The following is a 25,667-nucleotide window of genomic DNA, read 5'->3' as shown; positions in this document are numbered from 1 at the left end:
CCAGAAGCCCGAAGGCCCGGTCACACGCGTGGGACCAGCACCGCCATCGTGGAGCGGAAGCCATTAGAAGGCCCCGAGTCACCGGCCATACGGGTGAGCACCACACGGTACACTCAGGGACGTGGGCTACTTACATCAGCTTCTAGCAAGGTAGCCAGAAGAGTACAGTCAGCTTGGGAGGCCTACAACTACGCCTGGCCAGGGGAGATCCCATCTGCTCAAGGACTGACCAGGCCCCGTTCGCTAGCAAGTACTCCGGGAGGGTCTATCGTTGTTACCAGTAAAGACCCTGAACGCTACCATACCGTCTCTGAGTGGTTCCTGCTACCCCCATCATCCACGTCGGCTGCCCTGAGGCCATACCCCTCCCGTTGGGGGTTATACTATCACGCTGCACCATCCTTCCACCGGCCTCAGCGGTCTGCCCTGCAGCAGCAGCCCCCTGGCTGCATTCAACGGGTGGCGTAGTCATCAACCATTTTCTACCGCTAACAGACTGCCGTCCAGTTTGACTCCCTGGGCACGGACCGGGTCACCGCCACGAGACTACAACCCTAAACAGATCCGGCTCCGGGTAAGCTCCCGCGTGCGCAACGCAGCGCGACACAGGCCCAGGGGCGCGTCAGCTAGCTCCGGCCATTTATCCAGATTGGAAGCCCAAAAAGAGCAAGGGTCCAGTGACACAGTCGTGGCTTCAATGTTTACTTGGAGATACTCCTGTACCATCGTCTCTAGGCGTTGACTATGTGTCAGACTTCTTGTCTCCTATGGCCTTGCAAAGGATGGGCTAAAAAAGTGGTGAAATGATTCCGCAAAATTGATGTTACCAGCAGATACTGTGGTTCTGTTACGGTTTGAGTGCTGAACACTTGACGGTCCCACGGTTGGCAAGTTGGAACTGTGAGATTCACTACGTGCACCACTGGTATTTTGTGGAAAAGCACATGTAAGATTCTGCAACAGTCTCTGCTGATACTCCTGCATGCGTGCATCCCTTTCTATGGCAGGAATAATTTCTGCAAATTTACTTTTGTACCGGGGATCTAACAGTGTGGCAACCCAGTAGTCAGGATTATTTCTAATTCTCACAATTCGAGGGTCATGTTGCAGGTAGTGCAGCAAGAAGGCACTCATGTGTGTTGCGCATCCAGGAGCACCAAGTCCCTGTTGTGTTGGTGGCGAGGTAACAATCATGCTTCCTTCCTCTGTCCTCTCCCCCCAACCTCGCACAACAGAAATGTGATCAAGGTCTCCCTCATCTGATGAGTCTTCCATCAGTTCGTCCTCCACTTCTTCCTGGGCTCCTGCACCTTCCTCACTAGTTTGGCTGCTACCATGCGCCCTGGTAAAACCATCTCCCCCACCCTCACATGCCTGCCGCCTTGGTGCTGCCGACCGTCTGGACCTTGCAGATGTTAGCCCTTCCGCATACAACTCCTCCTCCTCTACTTCCTCCACCTCCTCTTGTGCCACCACCTGACTCCGAATTCTGTTTAACATGTGCTCCAGCATGTAAATCACCGGAATAGTCATGCTGATAATGGCATCGTCAGCACTAAACATCTTCGTCGCCATTTCAAAACTGTGCAGAAGGGTGCATAGGTCCCTGATGTGAGACCACTCCTCCAGCGTGATTTGCCCCACCTCTGAATCTCGTTGGCCCAGGCTATACGTCAGAACGTATTGCACCAGGGCTTGTCGGTGCTGCCACAGTCGCTGCAACATGTGCAGAGTTGAATTCCACCGGGTAGGCACATCGCATTTTAGCCGGTGAAGTGGCAGGCCCAACGACTTCTGTAGAGATGTAAGTCGCTGAGCTGCGGGATGCGAACGGCGGAAGTGAGCACACAGCGACCGTGCCCTCTGCAGAAGGCCATCTAGTCTGGGATAGTGGGCTAAAAATTGCTGGACAACCAGGTTCAACACGTGAGCCATACAAGGCACGTGTGTGACATTGCCCCGGCGAAGGGCCGCACCCAGGTTTGCAGCATTGTCGCACACGGCCTTCCCTGGTTTCAGGTCCAGTGGAGACAACCATTCATGAAATTGGTTCTCCAGAGCTGACCACAACTCCTCAGCTGTATGACTCACATTTCCCAGACATTTCAATGTAAAAACCGCCTGATGACGTTGAGCCCTACTGCCAGCATAGTAAGGAGGTGTGCAGGATCCCTTCTGTGCAGTTAGAAAGCTTGTGGCATGACCAGACAGGCTTTGGGTGCAGGTGGAAGACCGAGAGGAGGTTGAGGAGGCAGAAGCAGTGGAGGAACTTTGACATAAAGAGGATTGACGCACAACTCGTGGGGACGGCAAGACTTGGACAGCAGCCCCTTGTCCTGCTGTCACCATAGTTACCCAGTGCCCAGTCAGCGACATGTAACGCCCCTGTCCATGCCTACTCGTCCAAGTGTCTGTGGTGAAATGCACCCTGTCACACACAGAGTTTCTCAAAGAAGCGGTGATGTTGTGTGCGACATGGTGGTGGAGCGCAGGCACACCTTTCTTTGAGAAGTAGTGCCGACTGGGCATCTGGTACTGGGGCACTGCGACGGACATAAGGTCTCGAAAATCCTCTGTGTCCACCAGGCGGAAAGGCAGCATTTCTGTAGCCAAGAGCTTGCAGATGGTGAAATTCAACCTCTTAGCTTTCTCATGGCTAGGAGGAAATGGTCTTTTACTTGTCCACATCTGAGGGATCGAGGGCTGGCTATTGTGCTTAGACGGGGTTGATAAGGGTGTCCCCGGCAAACTGCCGGTCTGTGAGGAAGATGCAGGCGGACATGTTAGGTTGCCTTGATCCAAAGGTGGTGCTATCGATGTCGGACAGCGCTCAACACCAGCTGGTGTTACCACCTCCAAAGAAAATGATGACCTGCCAATCACGCTGGCTGTTGCGGGTAAAGAGGTGGCAGGTCTGCGCCCCAAAACAGGTGTGACTGCTGTCCCCCCAGTCACAGAGGATGAAGAGGCCGCGGATGCACAAGATATGGCAGACGGTGATTGGCCCGGCCGGCTAGGCCGCATTGTAGCACACTGAGCTTCCCACTGCAACTTATGCTTCATGTCCATGTGCCGGTTCATGCATGAAGTACTCAAACTATGTATTTTTTGGCCTCTACTTAGCTTTTGCTGACAAATGTTACAGATAACACGAGTTGGGTCATCTTTATCGATCTGAAAAAATGTCCAGGCTATGCAAGGCTTAGCACCCATGCGACCTGAAGAGCCACCACGACTTGTGGTGAGAGGCAGAGTTGTGTTTGAGGATGCAGTTGTTGACGTGCTTCCAGTACTACGTCTCTGTCCAGGAAGGCGCAACCTGACCTCGTCGTCACTAGCATCTTCCTCCACCTCCTCTGCTGACCTCATCTCTTGGCTGACTGTGGGTTGACAGTAAGTGGGATCTCCGACCTCATCATCATCACCCTGTGCGTTATCACACCCGTCGTCCTCAGAGCCAACCTGTTCCTGCCCTGACAAAAAACTAAAGTTGTCGCTCCAATCAGGTATTTGAGTCTTATCATCGTCTTCCTCATTGTCTCCACAAACAGGAGTTACAGTTTGGGAATGAGGGTCTACATTATGGTCAGAACCTTCTGCGTCTGGTCCTGGATCCGACTCATAAAGATTCTGGGCATCGGTGCAGATCATTTCCTCATCTGGATTCACAGAAGCGCTGGAGTCGACCTCTGATTCCCAGGCTATAGTATGAGTAAACAGCTCTGCAGACTCAACCATCTGTTTTACCTCATACTCAGACGGGCAGCTGGAGATTTGGGAGCTGTGAGGAAGCAAGTGCGATTTGGGTGACACCTTTGAGGACTGGAGTATTTGTGATGTTGAAGTTGATGTGGAGGAGAGCCCACTTAAAGGAGCACTTGATATCCGTTGAAGCACCTGCTGTTTTTGTGCCTCATCTGGAATTTGTAGCAATTGGCGTGGCCGTAAGAAAGGGATCTTATCACAATGTCCGCTAAAAGAAGTAGACATTTTAGTTTGGCTGGAAGATGGTCTTTCTTCTGCAGATGTTACTGTTGCTTTAACACCTACCCCACGGACACAACCTTTTTTCCCCTTCCCAACACGCCTATTCCCCTTTCCACCAGCAGCAGGCCTTTTTCCACTCATTTTGGTGGTTAACTAATTCACAACTCTGGAGTTGTTTGCACAAAAAAACAATGGATGGTAACCGAGCAGAGCTGAGTGGCCAAACTGTGGTATTAGGCCAAAACTATTGGCTGGGTTAGGTGCAGAAAAAAATTATTTTGAATTTGCAACCTGATGGAGGTCAGTATAGATGGACTAATACAAATAGTCCCACACACTGCTAGAAGCCCAAATATTTTTTCAGAGGTACTGTAGATGCAGATAAAAATTATTTTTAATTTGCAACCTGATGGAGGTCAGTATAGATGGACTAATAGACCAAGTCCCACACACTGCTAGAAGCCCAAATATTTTTTCAGAGCTAGATGCAGAAAAAAAATATTTTTAATTTGCAACCTGATGGAGGTCAGTATAGATGGACTAATAGACCAAGTCCCACACACCGCTAGAAGCCCAACTATTTTTTCAGAGCTAGATGCAGAAAAAAATTATATTCAATTTGCAACCTGCTGGAGGTCAGTATAGAAGGACTAATAGAACAAGTCCCACACACTGCTAGAAGCCCAAATATTTTTTCAGAGCTAAATGAAGAAAAAAATTATTTTTAATTTGCAACCTGATGGAGGTCAGTATAGATGGACTAATAGACCAAGTCCCACACACTGCTAGAAGCCCAAATATTTTTTCAGAGCTAGATGCAGAAAAAAATAATTTTTAATTTGCAACCTGATGGAGGTCAGTATAGATGGACTAATAGACCAAGTCCCACACACCGCTAGAAGCCCAAATATTTTTTCAGAGCTAGATGCAGAAAAAAAATATTTTTAATTTGCAACCTGATGGAGGTCAGTATAGATGGACTAATAGACCAAGTCCCACACACTGCTAGAAGCCCAAATATTTTTTCAGAGCTAGATGCAGAAAAAAATTATTTTTAATTTGCAACCTGATGGAGGTCAGTATAGATGGACTAATAGACCAAGTCCCACACACCGCTAGAAGCCCAAATATTTTTTCAGAGCTAGATGCAGAAAAAAATTATTTTTAATTTGCAACCTGATGGAGGTCAGTATAGATGGACTAATAGACCAAGTCCCACACACTGCTAGAAGCCCAAATATTTTTTCAGAGCTAGATGCAGAAAAAAATTATTTTTAATTTGCAACCTGATGGAGGTCAGTATAGATGGACTAATAGACCAAGTCCCACACACCGCTAGAAGCCCAAATATTTTTTCAGAGCTAGATGCAGAAAAAAATTATTTTTAATTTGCAACCTGATGGAGGTCAGTATAGATGGACTAATAGACCAAGTCCCACACACTGCTAGAAGCCCAACTATTTTTTCAGAGCTAGATGCAGAAAAAAATTATATTCAATTTGCAACCTGCTGGAGGTCAGTATAGAAGGACTAATAGAACAAGTCCCACACACTGCTAGAAGCCCAAATATTTTTTCAGAGCTAAATGAAGAAAAAAATTATTTTTAATTTGCAACCTGATGGAGGTCAGTATAGATGGACTAATAGACCAAGTCCCACACACTGCTAGAAGCCCAAATATTTTTTCAGAGCTAGATGCAGAAAAAAATTATATTCAGTTTGCAACCTGATGGAGGTCAGTATAGATGGACTAATAGAATGATGCTATGCCCAAAAGATTTTACTTCACTAGGTGCAGTAAAAAAATTGGTATTCTATACACAGGTGTTATATCTTGCAACACAGATAGGCTACTCCACTGACTAACACACTCTGCAATAGGCCAAAAAGGATTAGCTTTGCTAGATTCAGCCAAATGCTGTGAAAAAAACTTGCACAGCACTGGCACAGACCTGCCTGGCAAAAACTGATAGGAACTCATGTAACCTAGTCCTGAAAAGGACTCCAATTACAATTAGTCTTTACTCCCACAACCTATCTATTTAAGAGCACAGACCTCCCTGATAAAAGTCTTAGGAAATGCTGTAACCTAGTCCTTAAAAGGAGTGCAATCACAGCTATTCCCTACTCCCAAGCTATCTGTATATTTGTGCGAAAATTGGCTTGAAATTAACAAGGTATAGCGCACACAGCAACAGCGGTGCCGTCTAACACGCAGCTGCAGCAGTGAGAAAATGGTGGCGACGGGGAAAATGGCTTGGTCTTATAGGGCAAGGACATGTGACATACACTGCCAATGACACATGCCCTTGCTTGTGTGAAAAAAAGCACTTCGCTCCGTGTGTGCGCTGCTGATAGGCTGACAGATTGCACCTCCCCACTGCAAATGCGGGAAAGAGAAAAAAAAATGGAGATCTTCATTGTTCCTGCAGAGATCCATCCCCTGCCCCTCCCCCCACCCCGCTGTACACTCAAACTGCGTATTAACATTAATTTTCATCATTACTGAGAAAAAATCCAGTTATGATTTTGGTGCACGAACAGTTATCGAACATAACCTCGAACAGCCGAATTTTTCTCAAATTGTTCATGTTCGCCGAACGGCTCGAACACCGCCCAAAACAGCTCGAATTTGAGATTGGCGAACAGTTCGAGTAGAACAACGCTCATCTCTACACAGGACTGTAATGCATTGTTTGCTGGTATAACCACTGCGTCTCCTATACAGCCTGCCTGCCTGCCTGATATCTGGGATGGATATTAGTCCTGAGAAGGACTGTTTGTTTGATTTGGCTGGCTTTAGAGACCCTACACTAACTATTTCGCAGTATAAATCTCTCCCTAGCTCAGCAGCACTGACCCTACACTGGCTGATCCGGAGCGACTTTGTCCAAGATGGCGTCGCCCGTTTTAAATTCTCGAGGTGACGCTGTGCGGCCAGCCAATCACTGCAATGCCCTCAAACAACATGGCTGTGGCATTACAGTGACTGGCTGGCAATCCCTGCATGTTCATTGGCTCTGTAAAAAGCGCCAAACGTGCAGGGCGGAGACCCGAGCTCCCGCCCGAGTAACCCGGAAATGCTGGGTGCTCGCCGAACATCCCGAGTAGTGAGATGCCTCGGCGAGTACCGAGCATTGTCGAGCATGCTCGCACCACACTACCTCTGACCTCTACGTCTCTTGCAAGGGGCATTGGAGTGCCTCAAATTTTTTGACAGCCATAGCAGTCATTGCATAGGCAAACAGTATGGGAGACCCTCTCCTTTCTAATGGGAATATCTCATTACTGAGGCCCATCTATATGTGTTTTTAAATTGTTAGTAGTGTTTTTCCTAAATTTTGGCAGCCGTTGGACTCACTGCATACCCTATAACTGAATAGGAAACGCTCTCCTTTTTAATGGGAACATGTCATACTTGTTACTGTGGCCCAGCTGTATGTGTCTTTAAATTGTTTGTAGGGTTTTTCCTAAACTTTGGCAGCCGTTGCACTCACTGCATACCCTATAACTGAAAAGCAGACCCTCTCCTTTCTAATGGTAACATGTCATACTTGTTACTGTGGCCCAGCTGTATGTGTCCTTAAATTGTTAGTGGTGTTTCTCCCAAATTTTGGCAGCCCTTGCAGTCACAGCATGAGCATTACCACTATAGGAGACCCACTCCTTTATAATGGGAAAAAAAAATTTTACTTAGTCCCTCCTCTATGTCTCTTCAAACGAGTATTGGGTTGCTCCCAAATTTTTGGCAGCCCTTGCAGTCACTGCATATGCAATAACAGTATAGGAGACCCACTCGTTAATAATGGGAACAGCGAAGCATAGCCAGCTGATGGCTCTCTAACAATAGCAAGGGGCGACTGCTGGCCCTTTAAGAATAGTAAGGGCCACCTGATGGCCCTATAAAAATAGGCTTTGTGACTTTCAGAGTCCCTCCATCATAAATGAAGCAGGATGTGTGTGATGATGTCTCACGCACCACATGGCCAGATAAGGTTGTAAAATGTTGAAATGACATTTCCTGGTGAATGCATTTGTCACTGTTGAAAGCAATGCAAAAGTGCAAAAACGCATCACAAACGCTATGTGTAAACATAGTCCAACAGTGTGGAGGAGCATTTTTGTTTTTTTCCCATGTAATTTAAGCACTGTTCCCATCAATTTGGGCAATTTTTAGGCCCTCTGCAGACCGCCGGGGGTGAGCCGCCTGAAAAGTGCTTGAGTTTTCCATAGACTTACATTGGGCACGTTGCTCGGACCGAGCACTTGAGCATTCCAATTTGCTTGACTCGAACAACGAGCACCCGATTATTTTAGTGCTCGCTCATCACTATTGCTGACAGATTCCCTTTAATTGCTACCTTACAGTATCATTATGGGTATTCATACAAGTCATTCTACATTTTATTTCAGGGTTGGTAGCCAGTAATGGTGAACGCTGGAAACAGCTACGCCGTTTCTCATTGATGACACTAAGGAACTTTGGAATGGGTAAAAGAAGCATTGAACAGAGGATTCAAGAAGAGGCCCAATTCCTTATGGAAGAATTCCGAAAGAGCAAAGGTGAGAACTACATGAAAATATATATAACAAAAAATCACAAAAACATATTACTTGTAGACACATCAGCACATATGCTGCGGGTGTGTGTCGCCAAGAAAACCACTCCAAAGACATGAAACAACAAAGGAAAAACAGAGTTTTTCACGTTTGTGAAAAAAGTTAATATGACTTTATTAGAACATATACTTGAGTCAATAAATACATACAGGTATAGACAAAAAACTGTCGTGTGTAGGAGGGATATAAAAAATAGCAGCAGGGGCGCTCAACAAACAGGGGGCCATGAACTACATATATACAGTATTTACCCCATGGGTTAATTAAATGTATATATATTTATAGATAGACTTATGGACCCCTAATATGTCTTTTGTTCTTTTTTCTTTTTTTAATGGAGGAGAATGGGGATGATTGAAGTTTTTTTTATTTTTTTTATTTTTTTATATTTACAAAAATTTTTTTTACTTTCCTTCTTACTTTTATTAGTGAACTTGAACATGCGATCCCTTGACAAATATTTCTACTGTATGTATTGCAATACCACAATGTTATAGTATATAGTATTAATTATGGTCCTCTATGAAGCCCATCCTTTGGTGGGGTTTCACAGGAGTACCAAGATGGCAGCCAAAGGGCAACTCTCCGGCTGTCATGGTAGCCTATCGACACTCCTTGATTGCATTGCAGGCACCAGAGGTTGACAGCTGCATATAAATGGTTAGACACTAGAGATCGGAGCGTGAGCCGGCCAATGCTTTTGAAAACACATGCCAGCTGTATAACACAGCTGGAATCTGCCATGTGAGAAGTAGGATCAGCTTCTGATTCTTCCCACTGCAAAATGCCCCCAGAGTGGATGTACTGATATTTTCATTTGCGCAAAATGCACAAATCCTGCTGCAAGAAATCCTTGATATATTTGCGTCCTCTCCCGTAACAGCCCAACCATTGGATCCAACATTCCATTTTTCCAAAGCTGTCGCTAATGTCATCTCTTCAGTGGTATTTGGAGATCGATTTGAGTATGAGGATAAAGAATATCTGAAGCTTCTTGGTCTTATAACAGAAATTTTTCAAGGATTCAGCACAATATGGGGGCTGGTAAGGAAGCATAAATACTTTAATGCCAAGTGTTAAATAGCTGCATAATATGACTTTACTACATCAATTTCTTTCAGCTGTACAATCTCTATCCTAAAGTCATGGAAAAGATCCCAGGACCTCACAAAAGGTTATTAAAAGCTGCTGGCGATATGAAGGAATTTGTTACAAAACGTGTGGAAATGCATAAGGAAACTGTTGATCACAACAATCCTCGGGATTTCATTGATTGCTTCCTCATTAAGATGGAAGAGGCAAGTTGGTTCCATAAATGTTACATAATGAACTGGCTAGTGAAGTTCTGATGGGGCATGTGCCTTAGAGTCTAATGGATGGGGTCAACAACAAGCCGTATTGCTTTGGCCAAGATATTCATACAGTATGAATTGTTGTTGCTGCAACCTAAATCTGTTGGCATATCTAGCCTATGCTTTTGTCCTACCTGATATAGACAACTATATATTTATAAGCAAAAGTCTAGCATCTAATACTTGCAATACAGAAGATCAGGGCAAAGTGCTTCCCACAGGCTACATCCGGCCCTCTAGCTGTTCCAGTCTGGCCTGTGGTCAAGCACAGCTTAGGGTCTGAAAACAGTTGCCCACAGGTCACACTGCGCTGATGCCACCCCCTTCCCAGAGTCACAAATTCACGACTATTTGCATCCTCAAAATGAAAATAGTTGTTAATATAATGGTGGAGGAGGGGACCTCCAGCTCGTTCTTCCACCATTCATCATGTGCCGACTGAGACAGCAGACGTGATGATGTCACTTCATCTTGTCTTCTGCACAGAGCGTCAGTGCACACAGACCGGAGGAGAGCGCCGGAATAAAGCAAGTAGAACATGTGTTTTTTTTTATTTTTTTATGTGTGAATGTGTGGGGGCTCATATTGTATATATGGGACTATGTGGGGGTTCATACTGTATATATGGGCTATGTGGGAGCTGTAGGGGCTCATACTGCATATAGGGGGACCTGTGTTTGGTATCATACTGCATACAGGGTGCTATGTCAGGGGGCTCATACTGAATATAGGGAGTTTGTGGAGGCTTTTACTGTATATAGTAGGGCTGAGTTTGGGATTATACTGTATACAGCGGGCTGTGTGTGGGGGGTTCATACTGCATATATGAAGGCTATGTGTGGACTAAGTATCCTGTATTGCCAACCTTTGCAATACAGGATACACCTGAGCAGACAATTCCTCTCGAGCTGCGAGATAAACTATAGAGCTAATAACAAATCGAAAACTAACAGTAATAATAAAGCGTTACTTCATGCATCTAACATTTCTACTTATTTGCACAGGAAAAAGACAAGGCTGATACTGAGTTTCACATGGAAGGAGCGGTTTTCACCACGTTAGATTTGTTTGGCGCTGGGACAGAAACTGTCAGCACAACACTCCGTTATGGGCTGATGATTATTCTCAAGCATCCGGATGTTGAAGGTTGGAAAAGTCTTCAAAATACTAATTAACTTCAACTTTCTAATAAGGCTTTACTTCTGTAACGATTGTTGCAAAACTCCCTTCCCAAGTTCCATGGATTTGAAATTCCAATTGTAAAAAAAATTAAATAAACACATTAATTATTTAATAAGGACATTGGCTAATTTACATGTGTGTTTAAATCCCAGTTGTCGTTCATCCTTACAGAACGCATCCATCAAGAGATTGACAAAGTCATTGGAAGGAACAGGGCTCCATGTGTAGAAGATCGTTCTCGTATGCCCTATATGGATGCTGTAGTTCATGAGATTCAAAGATATATTGACCTCATACCAATGGGACTCCCACACAAAGTAACCCGTGATGTCACGTTTAGAGATTTCCATATTCCAAAGGTAAAACTGCGCTTTCATGTGTTCAATGGTAGAAGCCAAGTGATATGCATCTATAACAGCTAAAATACAGCTCAAAAGTATTATGATCATTAATGAATTTACAAAAATGGTTGTTCTAGTTACTCTTTAAGTAATTTGTTTGTTTTCCTAGGGTACAACCATCTTCCCAATGCTCAGTTCCGTTCTCCATGATCAAAAACATTTTAAATACTCGAATCAGTTCAATCCGGGACATTTTCTGGATGAAAATGGCAAGTTTAGTCGGAATGATGGATTTATGCCATTTTCTTCAGGTAAGTGCTCAAACTTAGAGTATTAACAGCACCAAGTCACACAGAATGATTCAATGTTGGCCTTTATAGTTATGTTTGAGTTGATGATTTGAAATAGCCATAGCTACAAAATACTAACAATTTAGACTGGATTGTTTGACCCTGTGTCTTTGGAAACCAAGAGATGCACCAAACCAAAATAAAACACCATTTTTGTGCCTTCTGATTGAATAGTGTAGATCCTCATTCATAGACTCCATCAATATCTGGTTTCAGTTGCATCTCCTACTTTTCCTGACCGCAGATTTTAGTTCATTACAACAACAAGCTTTTGGCATTATGTAGTTCTTTCCAAAGCAAATACATTTCCTACAAAAAATAATTATACCAGATAAATACATAAATGTTATTTATAAAAGGATCTGGGTTACATGAAGATGCATTAAAAAAGTGAATATTTCAATAAGACGATGAGGGATAATTCAGAAAAATTGTGGGATTTACAAGGTCAAAATCTCAAGTTATAAGAGCGATCATAATCAATATTATTGTATGCATCAGCAAAAGGAAATCAAGCCCAAAATGTATCCAAAAACATGCATAAGCCTAAATTAAGGTCTCCTTCACACGCCTGTATTTCCAGAACATTTGGCATCCGCTTTTTTCTCAAGGATATCACACGTACCCATTATAACCTATGATGCTATGCACATGTCCTTTTTTCCAGCAGCACGGATGACAAAGACCAATGCAAGCCTATGGGTCCATGAAAAACAAATATAGCACACGGGTGGAATCCATGGGCCATCTGTGTTCCATCTATGTTTAACATTGCTAAGTATAGGAGAAGCTTTGAAATTTATTTATTTCTTTATCCATACCGGAAAAACATTAATGACCACAATAATGGAAAAAACGGACACATGGGTGACACACTGATGGAAAACATTGATGGCACCAGTGCTGGTTTTTCATGTACGCGTTTCATATGGACATGTAAAGAAAACCTAAAATATATGACTGATACAAACCCCACCCAAAAGTAGAAATTAGGCTTTTTTCTCTACAGAATGAAGGTTGGTGTCAGCAAGGAGTTATATGTTCCTAGTTTAGGCTTTAAAATGTTGGCAACTATGTCAAATAAGTCAGAAAGTTCATTATTAGCGGAACAAAATTACCCAATCTGTCTTCCAAGACTGGAAAAACTTCCTGATCTCAGATGATCTGTGCGGCATGCTTCACCGATGACGTGCTTCACCGATGACGTCTGGCAGCCCGGCCAATCATAAGCCCAGCCTGGGATACCGGAGGGTAAGGAAATTCACACAGTTCCTTTCCACGGCCAGAGACTACTAACATGGACCATGGACCGTGCTCGCTCAAAACGATCCTCTCATCTCTACTCCTGAGCTTTCTCACTCATCAGTTTAACTTATAAAATGTTCATTTAAATATCAGTAGTATACACCCATCCTGGCACAGATGATCGGAAAAAAACAGCCCCAGCAGGTCTAAAAAATGTATTTAATAATGTATAAATTTAGTTTTTGGGGGTTTTTTTGCACTTTCACATTTTATAACACTGTTTAGGTGTACATACAGCAAGTTGTTGATTTTCTCAACTATTCCTTTACCTTCCAGGAAAACGAATCTGTCTTGGGGAAGGTCTTGCAAGAATGGAGCTTTTCCTGTTTATCACAACCATTTTACAGAACTTTACCCTCCGGTCACCTGTGGACATAGATGAACTAGACTTGACACCTTTAATAAGTGGATTTGGAAATTTTCCTCAATATTACGAATTGGCCTTCATCCCTCACTGATTTACTCCAAACTTTTTTTTATTATTACATCTATTTCTACTTTTGGAAGTTCCAAGCAACAAAAAAATAATAATAATCAAATTACTAATACTTACCTGCCTTTATTGGAAATAGTTTTAAAAAATACATTATTTTTAGTCTTAAAGAAACTTGCCAAAGTGTCAATGCACAAAAATTAAGTGTCTGAGCCAAGAACTACCTCCTTGCAAATTATTGTCCTCTTAAAGAGGACCGTTCACATGTTTGAGCTTGTTAATCTGGCCACATCATGGAATATTGGCTGCAGAACTGAATAAAAAATAGTTTTTTTTTTAACTTCTCATGTTCTAAAGTTTAGATTCTAATTTTCTCTATGACCAAGGGGGCATTAGTATAGTTTAATCTTTGGATGTGTTAATTTTTTCCCATGCATCATGTTGCCTATTCACATGCAGGAGGCGTTATGCAGGCAGGTGGGGCATGAAGAGCTCTGATAACTTCTCTGATTTCACACCTGGCACCTACTGTGATTATACATGGGGAGAGGGAGTGAGTTGAGCAGAACTATATACCATTATAGACTTCTCTTGCAGCTCTCATCTCACGTCACTGTTAGTGTGAGGAGAGGGGGAATAAAGCAGTGTTGTCAGTTCCATGAAATGAGAACTGCATGCTCAATTAATGATTGATTTACCTATTTTCCTTATCTATAGTCACTGAGGCCTCTAGAAATATAAGTTGCAACTTTGCCCCCCGAAAAATAGTCACTGTGCCTCTGTGGAACCTAGCTTCCATTGGCCAGGCTCCACTGAATGACTCCGAGACCTCAATCTGAGCATGTGCCGCCAGCGGCGGCCATTTTTTCGGAGTCCTCCGCAAAGGAGAGGATGGAAGGTGTCTCTGGCTTCCACAAAATGTCGGTGGAGCCTCCGCACCACCAAACACCTGGAGCAGAACTTAGCAGACAGCATGGGGCCTGCCTCCAAACACCCCGCCCTGCCTCTGCAGAATCTCCTGAATCGTCAACATCTCCTGCCTCAGCCAGCAACAACCTTGGGACCCCACTTTACCACGCCACCACACCCCAGGTAAGCTGATTATAACATGCACCGGTTTATTAAAAACATTTTTTTCTATCTTCCTCCCCAAAATTTGGGGTGCGTATTATAAACCGGTGCATCCTTTAATCCACAAAAGTATGCAGAATACGTGTGGGTTCCGTTATACATAAAGCATCTAACACTGCTTTGATTGATTACAAGAATGTATAGAAATAATTTTACAAGTAATTGTACACGTAGTTCACAACTAACTTTTTTCAAATAATTATACAAATGCTTGTTCAAATTAGAACCAAGTAACCTAATAAAATAATAGAAAAATATTCAGATAGAACTGGGAATATTGATCCTCATATCAAACCAAGTAACCTAATAAAATAATAGAAAAATATTCAGATAGAACTGGGAATATTGATCCTCATATCATCACTTTTTCTTTAAAGTAATTAGCAGACCTGAAGGCCTTCCTTAGCCCCAAAGCTCCCACTGAAACCCATTGACACCTTGGAACTGTTGCAGTACCCCAGTAAGGTGACATAAGGAAATTCATGGTCCTTTTACATGGTCCTCTCCTGTTCTATAAAAGTTGCGAGGTGTGACCTTCTATGACTGTGCATATGCGCCATCACTTAGCCTCAACAAATTATTTTTTCTTAGGAGTGCAGGCACAATTAGACTTTTGCTATAGGGCCCCATGTTTTCTATGTACTCCCCTAGTATCAGAGGATCAGATGTTGGGATCAACTTTTTTAATTACATATCCAGTATACATAGTGATAATAACTAGTGATGGGTGAGCACTAAAATGCTTGGGTGCTCAATGCTCGGGTCGAGCAAATTGGAATACTTGGGTGCTCGACCCGAGCAACGAGTCCAATGTAAGTCTATGGGAAACTCGAGCATTTTTCTGGCGGCTCCCCCCGGCGGTCTGCAGAGGGCCTAAAAATTGCCCAAATCGATGGGAACAGTGCTCAAATGACATGGGAACAGCATGGGGAAGACACCTGGAGGCATTTCTGACTCCCAGGCCACTGCTGTCAACAACGTTGTCAGAGGTATTACACCACTTTTATGGACTCACAATAAAACATACAAAAACAAATCCAAAATGGATTTTCCTGGGAAATATGTTAAGGAACATCCTTTCCAAGGTAATGACTTGTATATAAGGCAAAATAAATAACCAAAAGCAAAAATACTCCTCCACACCTTGGGCTATGTTCACACGTAGCGTTGTTGATGCGTTTTTGCACTTTTGCATAGCTTTCAACCAAGACAAATGCATTCACTGGGAAATGTCATTTTAACATTTAACAGCCTTATCTGGCCATGTGGTGTGTGACACATCATCAGACAGAAGCATACAGTGCTGAAAAGACATGGGAACAGCATGGGGAAGACCTCTGGAAGCATCTCTGACTCTCAGGTCACTGCCTAAAAGTGTGCCCATCTTAAGTGATCCTGTCGTCGCTGCAGACTTGCAACAGTCACCATCCACGTCCTTGTCCCAGTGCAGTATTCAGTTGTCCCTACCCCATTCCTTGGAATGCAAGCGCAAGTATGCAGCCAGCCTCCCACCCTCCCACAGGTTGCAATACTATACTGCCAAATTTTTGACAGCTACTTGCACTTGAAATGTGGTCTTTTAGGCTCGTGGAGGCGGAAGCTGTCCACAATCTTATGGCGACAGCGACCGGGTATCCATACTCGGTCCCCAGCCGCCACTATTTCTCCTGGTATCGTCTCCACCTTCCACAAGCACGGGTCCCACAACATTACTAACATCTAGCATCCCAGTAAGTGCACTTACAGGTAAAGATCGTCTAACCACAAACATGTGGACAGGTGAATGTGGTCAGGGACAGTACGGAGCCAGTCCACAGCTTTTTTTTGCTGAGAGTTGTATTTCACCACAACCATATTTTTTAGCTTGGTGAAAGGACTTGGGAAACCATATCTACTCCAGCTGCCATTTCTCCCAAGAAGTCATCTAAAGCTGCTTTCACTTGAAATGTGGCCTTTTGGGCTCGTGGAGGCGGAAGCTTTTCACAACCTCATGCCGGCGGCGGCCGGGTGTCCATACTCGGTCTCCAGCCGCCAATATATCTCCCTTTATCGTCTCCGCCTTCCACAAGCACAGATTCCACAACATTACCCGTGCCCTCCCCAGTGCACTTACTGGGAAGAACCGCCTAACCACAAACATGTGGACAGGTGAATGTGGCCAGGGATGGTACGGAGCCAGTCAACAGCTTTTTTTGCTGGGAGTTGTATTCCACCATAGCCATATTCTTTAGCTTGGTGAAAGGACTTGCAAAACCATATCTACTCCAGCTGCCATTTCTCTCAGGAACTCCTCTAAAGCTGCTTTCACTTGAAATGTGGCCTTTTAGACTCGTGGAGGCGGAAGCTTTTCACAACCTCATGCCGACGGCGGCCGGGTTTCCATACTCGGTCCCCAGCCGCCATTATTTCTCCTGGTATCTTCTCCGCCTTCCACAAGCACGGGTCCCACAACATTACCCGTGCCCTCCCCAGTGCACTTACTGGGAAGGACCGCCTAACCACAAACACGTGGACAGGTGAATGTGGCCAGTGACGGTAGGGAGCCAGTCCACAGCTTTTTATGCTGAGAGTTGCATTTCACCACAGCCATATTCTTTAGCTTGGTGAAAGGACTGGCATAGAGGGAAACCGTATCTACTCTGGGTGTCATTTCTCCCATGAAGTCCTCTAATGCAGCTTGTTACAGAAGCAATGGCAGCCCGTCCAACATCAGCTCGCACTTGTCGGTTTTGCTTCGACACACAAATATCTTTCTTTGCGCCTTTAACTTCATGACAACAGAGTTGGGCAATGGCCTGATCTGCAATGCGGTTTGGGAAATAACATGCATAAGCACGTCCAATCCACATTAAAAAAGCAGCCATAGAGTGTCCGGGAACCTTCCCACACACTTTTCTTAGCCAGGGCTGCTTCACGGCATGACGGGCCCACCAGAGAACCCGAGACTCCTCCAGTGGGCCCTGGCTTCTCCTTCAGGAAAGTTCATAGTGCCGAGGTGAGGCCATGATGATGATAGAGGCCACCATCTGCTTAGTTTTCTGTTACCTGGAATGCAAGCGCAAGTTTGCAGCCAGCCACCCACCCACTGATAGGCAGCAATAGTAAACTGCCAGTTTTTAGGCAGATGTTTGCACTTGAAATGTGACCTTTTAGGCTCGTGGAGGCGGAAGCTTTTCACAACCTCATGCCGGCGGTGACCTGGTGTCCATACTCGGTCCCCAGCCGCCACTATTTCTCCCGGTATCGTCTCCGCCTTCTACAAGCGCGGGTCCCTGAACATTACTGCTGGTATTTTTCTGTGGGAATCTGCTTGCCTCCTACCAGCCTGGAATACTTCCAGTAAACTATGGTACAACGCTATGGTATTAGCACTGCCCCCAGTACCAGTAGCAAAGCCATCCCCAATTTCCTTCTCAGGAATTTTATTTGGTAGACTGAGTAGCTGCTCAAATATATTAGTTTCTCACAAATGAGCTGAATATAGAGTGCCAGTAGGTGCAAGTTTCTCCAGCCTGTTAGATTTCAGAGGGTGAACGGCAGCACATTGGATCAGTGGTTAGGACTGAAGCCTTGCAGAGTTGGGATCCTGGGTTCAAATCCCTGCAAGGACAACATCTGCAAGGATTCTGTATGTTCTCCCCGTGTTTGCGTGGGTTTCCACCTCAATAAAAACGCAGCCATAAAGTGTCCGGGAACCTTCCCACACACTTTTCTTAGCCAGGACTGCTTCTCGGCAGAGTTGAACGGTCCCACCAGAGAATCCTCTGGTGTGCCTTGGCTTCTACATCAGGAGAGTTCATGATAGCACTAACTTTGCAGCTGCTATCGGGCTCTTGAGCGAGGGAGAAAGGTGAGCCCTCAGAATCAAATCCTCTGGTGGGCCCAATGTTTTTCAATCTGAAACAGCTTCTCAGTGGGAATTGTATTTCACCACAGCCATATTCTTTAGCTCACTGAAGGAACTGGCATAGAGGGAAACCGTATCTACTCCGGCTGTAATTTCTTCATCACCAGGTTCCACCCATTGTCACACACGACCATGTCAGGCTGCTGTTTTACAGCTTTCAACAACTCTGCAGCGCTGGGCGGTTTGTCACCTAAGCATTAAGCATGTTATCTTCAGCACAGCCTGTTGCTGCTTGGTGAAGGCAGTGCTGCAGTGCTTTCAGCTTGTGACTGATGTGGTCATTTCGGAGATGGAGGAGGTGCAGGAGCTGAACAATGTGATTACATTGAGGTTACATTGGTGACTCTGTTTTTTATACTAAAGAAAGATCCTACTGATTTTTTTTATGTCATTTTTTAAGACAAATGCATTCACCGGGAAATGTCATTTTAACATTTAACAACCTTATCTGGCAATGTGGTATGTGACACATCATCAGACGCATCCTGTTTCATTTATGATGGAAGGATTCTGAAAGTCACAAAGCCTATTTTTATAGGGCCAACAGGCGGCCCTTACTATTCTTAAAATACCAGCATTTGGCCCTCGCTATTGTTAGAGAGCCATCAGCCGGCTACGCTTTGTTGTTCCCATTATTAACGAATGGGTCTCCTATATTGTTATTGCGCATGCAGTGACTGCAAGGGCTGCCAAAAATTCGGACGCAACCCAATACACTTTTGAAGAGACATAGTGGAGGGTCTCAGTAAAAAAAAATGTTCCCATTATAAAGGAGTGGGTCGCCTATAGTGGTAATTCCCATGCTGTAATTGCAAAGGCTGCCAAAATTTGAGAAAAACCCAACTAACAATTTAAAGACACATAGAGCAAGGACACAGTAACGAGTACGATATGTTTCTATTAGAAAGGAGCCAGTGTGCTATACAGTTATAGGGTATGCAGTGAGTCCAACGGCTGACCAAATTTAGGAAAAATCCCACAAAGAATTTAAAGACACATAGAGCAGGGCCACAGTAACGAGTACAACATGTTCCCATTAGAAAGGAGAGGGTCTGCTATACAGTTATAGGGTATGCAATGAGTCCAACGGCTGAACAAATTTAGGAAAACCCCACTAAGAATTAAAAGACACATAGAGAAGGGCTACAGTAAGGAGAATGACATGTTCCCATTAGAAAGGAGCAGGTCTGCTATACAGTTATAGGGAATGCAGTGAGTCCAACTGCTGACCAAATTTAGGAAAAATCCCACAAAGAATTTAAAGACACATAGAGCTGGGCCACAGTAACGAGTACAACATGTTCCCATTAGAAAGGAGAGGGTCTGCTATACAGTTATAGGGTATACAGTGAGTCCAACAGCTGACCACATTTAGGAAAACCCCACTAAAAATTTAAAGACACATAGAGCAGGGCCACAGTAACGAGTACGACATGTTCCCATTAGAAAGGAGAGAGTCTGCTATACAGTTATAGGGTATGCAGTGAGTCCAACGGCTGACCAAATTTAGGAAAAATCCCACTAAGAATTTAAAGACACATAGAGCAGGGCCACAGTAACGAGTACAACATGTTCCCATTAGAAAGGAGAGGGTCTGCTATACATTTATAGGGTATACAGTGAGTCCAACGGCTGACCAAATTTAGGAAAAACCCCACTAAGAATTTAAAGACACATAGAGCAGGGCCACAGTAAGGAGTACGACATGTTGCCATTAGAAAGGAGAGGGTCTGCTGTACAGTTATAGGGAATGCAGTGAGTCCAACGGCTGACCAAATTTAGGAAAAACCCCACTAAGAATTTAAAGACACATAGAGCAGGGCCACAATTAGGGGTACGACATGTTTCCATTAGAAAGGAGATGGTCTGCTATACAGTTTAAGGGTATGCAGTGAGTCCAACGGCTGACCAAATTTAGGAAAAACCCCATTAACAATTTAAAGACACATAGAGCAGGGCCACAGTAATGACACATTTCCATTAGAAAGGAGAAGACCTCCCATAGTGTTTGCCTATGTAGTGAATGCAAGGGCTGCCAAAAATTGGGATCCACTCCAATGCCCCTTGGATGAGACGTAGAGGGCCTCATGAAAAAATGTTCCCTTTATTAGGAAATGGGTCTACCATAGTTTTGGCCTATGCAGTGAATGCAAGGGCTGCAAAAAGTTGGGAGAACTCCAATTCCCCTTGGAAGAGACTTAGAGGGCCTCATAAAAAAATGTTCCCATTAGAAAGGAGCCGGTCTCCTATACTTGTAATGCCCATGCACTAAGTGTATGGGCTGACAAACATTTACCCCTGGGTGGTATACATGAACATACTGTATAAAAAAATGTTTTAAGTGCATCATAAACGCCCTTTAAAAAAATTATGCGGGTGTTGCATCACGGACCATGGTTATCCTGGTGATATGGTGGTGGAGGATGAGGATGAGGATGAGGAGAAGGAGGAGGAGAAGAGCAAATAGCCAAAATCAAGAAACATATGCCCATGTGTGGGTATGAAAAGGTGCATGGGAATACACTTCCCAAAAAAAGACACTGGATTTGAGTTTATGTTATGCTGCTATCATTCGGTGGTGTTGAGAAGTCTGGCCCAATCCAGCCCATGTTCATTTTTATAAGAGTCATCCTGCCAGCATTTTCAGTTGACAGGCGGATGCGCTTATCAGTTATTATTCCACCAGCGGCACTAAAAACCCGCTCTGATAAAACGCTGGCGGCAGGGCAGACCAGGACTTCCAAGGCGTAGAGAGCCAGTTCATTCCACGCATACACCTTGGTTACTCAATAATTATAAGGCACAAAGGAATCACGGAGGACATTGGTACGGTCGGCAAGGTACTCCCTCAGCATCTTCCCAAACTTTGCACTCCTTGTGAGAGTACCCCACGCCTCAGGGCTTGTGCGATGGGAGGGGCTGAGAAAATTCTCCCAGAACTTTGACAGTGTTCCCCTGCCTCTGCTGGATTGGAGTTGTGTCTCTCTTGCCTGTAGTCCTTGGTTGTCCAACGAAAGATGACCTCAGCAACCAGAGTTTTCAGATGGGATTTGTTTAATAGTTCCGCAACAAGGGCCTTCTGGTACTGCCCCATTTTTGTAGACCTGTCCGCCTCAGGAATAAGAGATATAAAGTTCTCCTTATAACGTGGGTCTAGAAGTGTCACCATCCAGTAATGACTGACACCCAAAATTTTGAGAACACGAGGGTCATGGGAAAGGCAGTGACTCGCCCCCTGGGCCGTGGGGCACGCGGATCCGGGCGATAGGGGAACGATGGGGGTAGTAGTAGTGGCGGCCCGGTCCCGCGGCTCAGGGTGGTCAGGCCAATGGTAGTCTGCTATGCGCTCCAAATAATGTCCGACTACGCCACCCGTGGATTGCGATTATTAGGAACCGCCGCTGCAAGGCAGTCCGCTGGGGCTGATGATGGGTGCAGCTGAGGTGATGTGACTGTTATGTTCTGCTACCAGAGCTAAGGAAAGAGAGGAGATCTGTCCCTACGATAGAACTCAGCTGAATCCCTACGATGTAACAGGGGACCTGATCCTGCGATCAGACCTGCTAAAGTCCTAAGCTAGTCTGTACGGAGACCTATAGATGTGGGGAAGGAATCCCTACAAGTACTAAGGACTGGGAGGAAAATGTACACCACCTAACAGAAATAGTAGCAGACAGACGAACAAACAACATATATAGAACATAGAGGTCCGAAGACCAAGCAAACTAACAGAGTTAGATACAGAGCACAGGCTAGCTAGAAAGTAAATACACAATGAAGTCCAGCAAAGCCAGAAGGGCGGAGCAGGATTAAATAGGCCAACAAGGTCATGTGACCAGCAAAGGAAAAAAAACCTAAGAGCAAGGTTCTAACAGTACCCCCCCTTCTAAGAGGATCCTCCGGATCCCCTAGGACCAGGCTTATCAGGAAATCTCCTGTGAAACGCTCTGATAAGTCTGGACGCGGAAACATCATCCGACCTCACCCAAGAGTTATCCTCGGGACCGAAACCTTTCCAGGCCACAAGATACTGCAAACTACCTCTATACCGTCTAGAGTTAAGGATGCGAGAAATTTCATATTCCCCGTCCTCCACCACCGGAGGAACAGAGGCAGAGGCGTCACAATCCGATACAACAGCTTTTTTCAACAGAGAGACATGAAATACCGGATTAATTCTCCAGGAGGTAGGAACCTCCAACCTAACAGCAGATTGGTTGACAACCTGAAGCACCTTAAAGGGCCCTACAAACTTGGGACCCAATTTCTTTGAAGGAATCCTCAACCGCAGATTCCTAGAGGACAACCAAACCATGTCACCAACAGCGAACAAAACCTCCTGTCGTTTCCTATCAAAGTAGTCTTTAGATTTTCTGTTGGCCTCCTGAAGATTACCACGCACATCCGTCCAAACTCTCTCCAAATCACCGGAAAAATTCTCCTCCTCAGGCACGGCAGATCCCAACTTGGAGAACGACCCAAACGACGGATGTCTCCCAGAACAACAAAAAAAAGGCGAACAACCAGCAGAAGAAGATGTATGATTGTTCAGAGCAAATTCAGCAAGTGGCAGAAACTCAGACCACCCCTCTTGATTGTCTGCCACAAAACAACGCAAGAACTGCTCAACATCCTGGTTTTTCCTTTCTGTCTGGCCATTAGATTCAGGATGATATCCGGACGAGAACGACAAATGAACTCCCAACCTATCACAAAAGGCATGCCAAAAACGAGCCACGAACTGAGGACCCTATCAGAAACAATGTCAGTAGGAACGCCATGAAGTCTGACAATTTCCTTGACAAAGGCCTTAGCGAGAGTTTTAGCGCAGGGCAGTTTGACGAAAGGAACCAAGTGACACATCTTGCTAAAACGGTCCACGACCACCCAGATGACAGTAAAACCCTCAGAGGGGGGAAGGTCAGTTATAAAGTCCATAGCCAAATGTGTCCAAGGAGCACTGGGAACCTCCAAAGGACAAAGCAACCCCGCAGCAGGAGTATGTGAGGACTTAGATCTAGCACATATAGTACATTGGCGCACCCACTTAATGACTTCCTTCTGCCATCCAGGCCACCAAAAACTGCGACCCACCAGTCTCTTGGTCTCAGAGATTCCGGGATGACCTGCCAACCGAGATTCGTGACACTCAACAAACAAATCTCTCCTAAAGGTCCCAGGCACAAACAACCTCCCATGAGGAGTGTTAGAAGGGGCATTCTCCTGTGCTTTAAGAATCTCATTTTCCAAAACGGAGTCCAAAGCAGCTATCACAACACCTTCTTGTAAAATGTTCTCCTCTTTCTCAGCACCGACTATGGGAGAAAAACTGCGAGACAAGGCATCCGCCTTAACATTCTTAGTACCAGGGATGTAAGTAACGGAGAAATTAAACCGCGAGAAAAACAGTGCCCACCTAGCCTGACGGGCATTCAGGCGCTTGGCAGCATCAAGATATATCAGATTTTTATGATCCGTAAGAACCTGAACGGGAAATTCCGCACCTTCCAAGAAGTGGCGCCAGTGTTCAAATGCAAGTTTAATAGCCAATAATTCCCGATTACCAATATCGTAATTCAGTTCAGTCTCCGAAAATTTTTTTGAAAAAAAGGCACAGGGATGTAATCCATCCCCGTTATCCTGAGACAATACTGCGCCAACCCCCACAGAGGAAGCATCAACCTCAACCAAAAACGGCCTAGTAACATCAGGCTGCATAAGGATGGGAGCAGAGGTGAACCTCTCCTTGAGATACACAAAAGCTTCAATGGCCTCAGAAGACCACTGAACCGCATCAGCACCTTTCCTGGTGAGATCAGTCAGAGGTTTGACAATACTAGAAAAATTTTTTATGAATTTTCTATAGTAATTGGCGAAACCCAAAAACCTCTGTATCGATTTCAAACCAATAGGCCTAGGCCATTCCTGCACAGCCTGAACCTTAACCGGATCCATCTCAAAACCTTTGCTGGAGATAATGTAGCCCAAAAAACTAATTCTCTGTACAGCGAACTCACATTTCTCCAGCTTAGCAAAAAGCGAATTGTCCATTAATAACTGTAATACCTCACGCACGCTCCACCAATGAGACTCCAGATCCGGCGAATAAATCAAAATGTCATCCAAATACACAACCACATTTTTACCGATCAAAGGTCTAAGGATGTCATTAATCAGATTCTGAAAAAATGCAGGAGCATTAGTAAGACCAAAAGGCATAACCAGATTCTCAAAATGACCCACAGGAGTGTTAAAAGCAGTCTTCCATTCGTCACCCTCCTTCATGCGCAACAGATTGTATGCCCCCTTAAGGTCAATTTTAGAGAACCACTTGGCCCCCATTAACTGGTTAAACAGATCAGGAATCAATGGCAGTGGGTAAGGATTGCGTACAGTAATTTTGTTAATCTCACGAAAATCCAGACAAGGACGTAAACCGCCGTCCTTTTTTTTTACAAAAAAAAATCCAACCGCCACAGGAGACTTAGAGGGCCTAATGTGACCGGCGGCCAAACTTGTCTGTATGTATTCCTCCAAAGCCTTCCTCTCAGGAATAGTAAGGTTAAATAAACGACTTTTAGGAAGAGTCGCTCCAGGGACAAATTCAATAGAACAATCATAGTCTCTATGGGGAGGCAAAACCTGCGATTCCTTCTCAGAAAAAACTCTCCAAAAATCCTGAATAGGAACAGGCAATTCTCCCCTATCCAAAGCTGCAATACGCCCGTTACAACTAGTGTTGAGCCACCCCCGTAGTGTTCGAGTTCGGTTCGGTTCGTCGAACACCCGTGTGTTCGCCGAACTGTTCGTCGAACTATTCGTCGAACACCTTCGAACACCGTTAAAACCAATGGCAGGCAAACAAAAACACATAGAAACACATAGAAAACACCTTCAAAGGTGTCCAAAAGCTGACAAACTGCTCAGAAGACATAACTAACACATGGAAAAGTGACAAGTACATATAGTCATGCGAAAATAAAAGAGGTGGAGGAGTAAAAGGAGGGGGAGACACAGATATAGGCATGTCATGCCCTTCTAAAATCGAAAAAGTGAGAA

At 44.6% G+C, this 25,667-nt stretch overlaps 1 protein-coding gene across 4 annotated transcripts in view; it reads left to right on the top strand.

Annotated features, from left to right (window-relative positions):
* The window catches only part of LOC141154949 (cytochrome P450 2G1-like), a 146,361-nt gene extending 132,451 nt beyond the window's left edge, over positions 1–13,910 (top strand). For all 4 annotated transcript variants that reach the window (XM_073641524.1, XM_073641527.1, XM_073641526.1 and 1 more), the window contains exons 3-9: positions 8,401–8,550; positions 9,491–9,651; positions 9,729–9,905; positions 10,964–11,105; positions 11,313–11,500; positions 11,652–11,793; positions 13,414–13,910. In XM_073641524.1, the coding sequence (XP_073497625.1) occupies positions 8,401–8,550; positions 9,491–9,651; positions 9,729–9,905; positions 10,964–11,105; positions 11,313–11,500; positions 11,652–11,793; positions 13,414–13,595 (1,142 nt within the window). In that variant the 3' untranslated portion in view covers positions 13,596–13,910. The remainder of the gene's footprint in view (positions 1–8,400; positions 8,551–9,490; positions 9,652–9,728; positions 9,906–10,963; positions 11,106–11,312; positions 11,501–11,651; positions 11,794–13,413) is intronic.
* Positions 13,911–25,667: the final 11,757 nt, after the last annotated feature.

This window comes from Phyllobates terribilis, unplaced genomic scaffold (assembly GCF_046119375.1).
Source record: "Phyllobates terribilis strain yellow unplaced genomic scaffold, ASM4611937v1 Scaffold_7__3_contigs__length_470593459, whole genome shotgun sequence".
Lineage (NCBI taxonomy): Eukaryota > Metazoa > Chordata > Amphibia > Anura > Dendrobatidae > Phyllobates > Phyllobates terribilis.
Note: the sequence above shows the minus strand (reverse complement) of the source record. Positions and strands in the feature narration are given on the sequence as shown.